The 6,000-nt window shown below is 32.4% G+C and overlaps 1 protein-coding gene across 7 annotated transcripts in view; it reads left to right on the forward strand.

Annotated features, from left to right (window-relative positions):
- Positions 1–5,200, forward strand: part of LOC129745858 (uncharacterized) — a 43,315-nt gene extending 38,115 nt beyond the window's left edge. For 6 of the 7 annotated variants that reach the window (XM_055739220.1, XM_055739222.1, XM_055739223.1 and 3 more), the window contains 2 exons: positions 2,417–2,527; positions 4,342–5,200. In XM_055739220.1, coding sequence (XP_055595195.1) covers positions 2,417–2,527; positions 4,342–4,397 — 167 coding nt within the window. In that variant the 3' untranslated portion in view covers positions 4,398–5,200. Of the gene's footprint in view, positions 1–2,416 lie in introns of all 7 variants that reach the window. The other variant, XM_055739221.1, reaches the window with a different exon arrangement.
- The last annotated feature ends 800 nt before the right edge of the window (positions 5,201–6,000 follow it).

Genomic DNA, 6,000 nt, shown 5'->3' on the forward strand with positions numbered 1-6,000 from the left:
TTTTGCGTCCAATCTATTCTGATTTTTCGAAGAATTCTTAACTTTTTTCAATAAAATACCCTAAACTTTATTAATTCCCCCGCAGTTTAAAAATGACGAAATATTTTCGAGCGGAATTTTTTATTTTTAATGAATTTGAAGGGCTTCAAGATGCAGATCATATCAAACTAGGATCAAATCACATTAAACTATCGATTAAAAGTCGTTAAAAATTTCACAGATTAACATTTAAATTATATTTAAACAGGAACTTCAATTATTCGCAAATTAAATTTCATGAATAAATTGTTTATTATTTTTTGTTCAATTTAAACTGAAAAAGGTACAGTACCGTTCATAATTGTATAGAAATTGGTAGCACGTGCATTGTCATTTCGACTTTGAACTTCCATAACTTTTTACTCTGTTGATATTTTTTTTATCAGATTTTCTGCGTAAGATAGATCAATTATCACACTGTTATATCATAAAATTTGAGCTACCTAAAATTTGTGTGGCCTGAGATACAGTAATTCTATGAAAATTGGACTTTTTCGGCGATTACCATTTAAACTGCAATATCTCAGAAACTATGCACGTTTTTTTTTTAATTTCGCAGAGTGATTGTTGAAATAAAAAGTAAGCATGTCTGAAGTTTTTGAAAAGTTCTATCGATGGGATCAAAAGTAACGCGATGTACAATATTGCAAGCATGAACCTCAAAATGCGATTTCCATAGAATGTCGGACGATTCATGAAAACAATTCCTTTTCTATTCGCAATTTCCCTATAGAAACATTCGTCCAAAATTAAAGCATGGATTACGCAAAATCTGGACGCATTAAAAAGGGTCTATCTCGGAGCTATGTAAACGGAATAAAAATGTTTTGTAATCAAAATGTAGGGTTTTTTTTTCGCACTTCAAAGAAAAAACAAAAAAAAATGATTTCGATGTTGTTTTGATGAAATTTCGAACTTTTCGTCTAGAACCACTTAAGATATTGCAGTTTGAATGATAAAGGTCCAAAAAGTCCAATTTTCGTAGAATAACTGTATCTCTGACCACACAAATATCAGAAAACTCGAATTTAATGATATAACAGTGGGATAGCTGATCTATCTTACGCAGAAAATTTGATAAAAAATATCATCAGAGTAAAAAAGTTATGAAAGTTCAAAGTTGAAGTGACAGTGCACGTCCTTCCAATTTCTATACAATTATGAACGGTACTGTATATTCATGAAAATTTAAACAAATAGAGGAAGCTTAATATTGATATCGTGCTCTGTATTGTTGTACGTCAAGTCAGGAATGAAAAATTAAATATAATTTAAGTTTGGGTAACATTCATCTTGATTTCAATTATAACCGGTTTGGTTTTGATAAAGCTTTCAGAAAAGCGACCTTTTTGAATATATATTTTTACAAAGAAAATTGTTTTATTTTTAAATTTTGAAAAAAAAAATCCAGTAATTATAAATATCCTTCTGCTTATGAAAGGCTTTCCCGATACACTTATAGAATAAAAATCTGATATTAAAGAATATTATAAATAAATTCAAGTGAAATTTAAATTAATTTTGATTTATGCTTATGTACGAATAAAAGGGTTAATTTTAAGATTCAAGCGTATAAAATCTTTTTTTTTTCGTTATTACAGAAGTAAATACCACGAGACAGCAAAATCCACATTTTTCCGAAGTGCAAAGAATTTCAAAAAATTGTGCACTTTTTGGCAAAAATATACCAACGTTCCAAGCTAAATTGTCCCATGTGATAAAACGAGCAAACGAGAAAAACGCGATTGAAATTTCAGCTATATTTCCAATTTTTCTCTAAAATTAAAAAAATCACCGACATTTTTTTCGTAGTGAAAAGTTCAAGTTAACAATTTTTCAATGTTTCTGCCAAAATAATTTCATTTTCTACAACAAACGGGAAATAAGAGCTCAAAATGCTTCGTGTGACACTTTTGGGCAGAATCAGAACGCAAACCGATGCTAGTTCTACGAAAAACTGTCACACGTCTACAGTTTTTCTATAATTTTAAAATCTCGTATAATTTTTTATTTTCCCAAAAAATAAAGTTAAATAGTAATATGCACAGTAAACGAAAATTACCGAGTTCGGTGATTTTTTTACCGAAATCCTAACATGTGTAAATCGATAAACTGTTCGGTATTTTTTTCGGTAAAAAATAAACAAACATTGGTAAATGGAGAATCGAGCACAAAAAGAGACCGTTTCAGCAAAAAAGTGAAAATAACCCATAGCCACATGGGACAGTTTTGCTTGGAATGGCAGTATAGAACTCTACAAAAATTTTGAAAATAAAGGTTTTAATTCAATGATAAACTTTTCCGAAGACCGCGAGTGCTTTTGACTTAATAGCTGTCACCAAGATGTTACAATACATTGTCAATTATTTTCTCACAGGGAACACAGCCGGCAACTTCGACGTGGTCATCAACAACAACCACCTGAAGCAGGCCTACAGCGATCTACGGGATTTCATCGTCCGGGAGCTCGAAACCCAGCAAAGTCAAGGTATCAACGTGTGCTTAACCCGTGTGCCCCTGAATGAAGACTAAAAACCTCGTTTTTGAGAGTTGAATTACGGTCACTTGCGGCGGATATCTGCATTTAGTAGGACTTGAAGCAAAATCCCACCGCAGCATACGGGTGACATGCTGTTGCCGTTTTTCTACAGCCGTGATCGCATCAAACTCATCCGGCAATGAGTCGCGATCATTGGTTGACCTCCACATTTTTCTACTAAAACTAAACATCTTGTTCAGTTGTATCTACCACTAATTAGATATTACATCTTACACTAAGAACAACACAATTTACAATATGCTACCGATAGGAAACAATCCGCAAAACACATTGAAACAAAACAGGATACAGAAAAAGTTAGTTTGAGGAACCATTTTTACAGCGTCGGTATTTTTGATAAGCAAACTCGCGAACATTCCAGCTTCTTTCAAGAAAAGTTTATTTTCCCATCAACCCATAACCGTAGGCATAAGCACCAAATGTTAAGTTTTTCTTCTAAAATAAAGCGAATTATTCGACAAAAACCAAACTAACTTCCATTTAAGTGATTGCTAGGTCAAAATTTAAAAACATTTTTCAAAATCAATAAATAAACAATTGAGAATTTTGGATTGCGGTGCTCAAAAATAAAATTCGTTACCTCCAACTTGTTTGCTACAGCACATATGCTCACATAAATTCTATAAACTAACAGATCGAATAATTGTTTAGAATAAACATACCTACCTAGTTAACTGTTAAAGTGCATTTATCAAGTACAAATTTAGAGAGCCATCAATGAACCAAAAAAAAATAATAATAAAAATCATACTTCTTGATAATTTGTGCTTGATATGCTGAAGAAGAATAAAACATGAATTGATGTTAAGGTTTCTCATAGCGCAAAATCTTGCGACACTCGTATGTTAAAAGCGCTAACTCGAAACGATTGGATGAAACCGAAGAATTTAAGCAAAGATAGATGAACATTCCTTTTTTGTTACTTTTAATTACCAAATTCGACTTGCGTTTATATTGCCAAGCTTTTTTCTCATTTTTTAATCTAAGTCACTATTTCTGATTAAAGCTGCATTAAAACACAGAGAAATCCCGAATAATGCATTAATAATTGAGTATCTTTTGAGATGATCAATCCGATTCTAGGTGTTTAGTCAATCTATCGTGTTATTATATGGATTTTCTAACGTCATTGAACACTTAGGGCTCCATTAAAACAAAATAATACACTCAATTCCGCCAAATATTCTCACTATCATAATTATTTCCGATGATATCATGTTATTGACTTCTAGTTACCAAATAATCAACTTATCCAATTATTACGTGACTAACCTTTTTTCCTAAAGAGAGTTAATTTTCCCGCTTCACAAACGCATTCGATTGCAGTAAGTGCATTCCATTTTTTCCTCTAATCATTCAATCAAATTGCATGATTTCCTTACCAGTTACTCTTCAAAGCTCGTTTGTTGATGTTTTTTGTCATTAACAATCATTAAAGCCAGCTATTCAAATTACCATACAGCTGCTTCCTTAAACAAAACAAAAAATAACTCTCTTTCGAAGCTACCGATAATGGCTGCCTATCGTCACTAATGAATTGGTTTTTAATTACAATCAAACTCTTTTTGATTGCCGCCTCAGGGGGGTAACAAAGTCATTAAAGTGTGCTTTTTCTCTTTCCCTGTCTCGATTCTCTTTTATTTTCTTTATCATCGGTAACGATGCTTTTCATCTTGTCTATCTTCAACGGTCTGGTAATGGGTTTGACCGCTTTTTTTCCGTGGCGGGTTATCGTTATACAGGAAGCAACTTTTTCATAGCATCACTTGTGACAGGATACAAAAATTACGAAGTCTAGAGTGGAAGCCCGCGAAAGTTCAACAAAACATGGCGACCGGCGTGGGTTGGCCACGCTGCAGGATAATTAACCCTCCTTCCTGTTCCGTTCGAGTGAATGCTTTTGAGTTTTGTTAGGTTACAAAATTGAGAGCTAGGAGAATAAGAGAAACACGTTTTTCCTTCTTTTTATGATACATAAACCAAACCAGTAATTTATGTTAAACCCAATCGGCGGCGTTTGGTTCAGTTGAAATCGATTGAAAACAAGAGTGAATCTTCTAATTGTATTGAACAGCAAGATGTAAGCAAACTAGATAATGATAGGCTACAATCCAGCTCAATGTTAGAAGAGAAAAAAACTTCAGTGGCTATTATAATTGGTAGATTAATAGGAATCGACGTTAAAGGTGCTGTACAATCATGTTTTCTCTTTCTCAACCAAACCCAATAACAAATACCTAAATATATAAATTACGGTTTTACTTTTTTCCACTTATGGCGCATTTTAGTATTACAAGTCACTGTATACCGAGAAAACTCTGCATTACAAAGAAGAAAAACACCGGCCACCAAAAAGGGGTCGATAGAATAGCTTGAGTGAAATTTGTGCGCAGTTAAAAACCCAAATCGAATGTATGTTTGTTTTCCTTGAGTGATACGTTTTGTTTCCAAACCTGAAATGCACTGCTATAGTTGAAAACAATTTGTAATTCCTATTTTTCATACAAAATAAATTCGTAAACTATATTTATAACTCGAAAAGTTAGATGAATGTGACAAAATAAAATCGTGCTTGTAGAGCAGAGAGAATTGTTTCAAAAATTATGGTGTTTCGTTTTCTGCCGTGTGATAATTTCACAGTCATGTACCCTGGGATTCTAAGAAATTTTTCATTATAAAAAAAACTAAGAAATTCTTCCGCGCTTTCAGTAATGTGCTGGGGAAGGTGACATCAATCACTTATGTATGTCCTATATTTAAGGAATTATGCAGTTTAATAAAATATGGGAGAGTGGGGAATGATAGGCCATTTTTTTTTATTTGTTCCATAGATTTATAATGAAATAATTTTTTTAAATCTTTAATTCGTTATTTTTCCCAAGTTCTGAGTGTTTAAAGAAAAGAAATTTTTTTTGGATTTTGAAAAATACTGGGGAATCGTGGGCCACTAAATCCAGATTGATCAAATAACATGCAAAGTTTATGAGTTGACCCAAAACTGTAATTCCAAAATTCATTTCGTTATTTTAAAAGCAATTTCAGATGAGGAAATAACAAAGAAAGTTGTGTATAATCAAAAAGATTCAAAAATCTGGCTCGCGAACTGTTTGGCAAAATTCCTTATATAAAATGGACAAAATATATCTCATAACTCTTCATTTGGCATAAGAAAACTTTACAGATAGGGAAAACGTATTTTAAGTTCCGAATGTGTATAAGAACATAAAAATATAGGTGTCCCAAGATGTGTGGCCCACGATTCCCCATAAGCTATGATTTGCAAATTGGTTAAAAAATAATGCGAAAAACAAATAAATTGGAATAAATTGCACGAAAGCTTGTATGCAACAAAATTGCATATTATATCGTTGCATAAAAATTTTTATCGAATAATTCAATCA

This window comes from Uranotaenia lowii, chromosome 2 (genome assembly GCF_029784155.1).
Source record: "Uranotaenia lowii strain MFRU-FL chromosome 2, ASM2978415v1, whole genome shotgun sequence".
NCBI lineage: Eukaryota > Metazoa > Arthropoda > Insecta > Diptera > Culicidae > Uranotaenia > Uranotaenia lowii.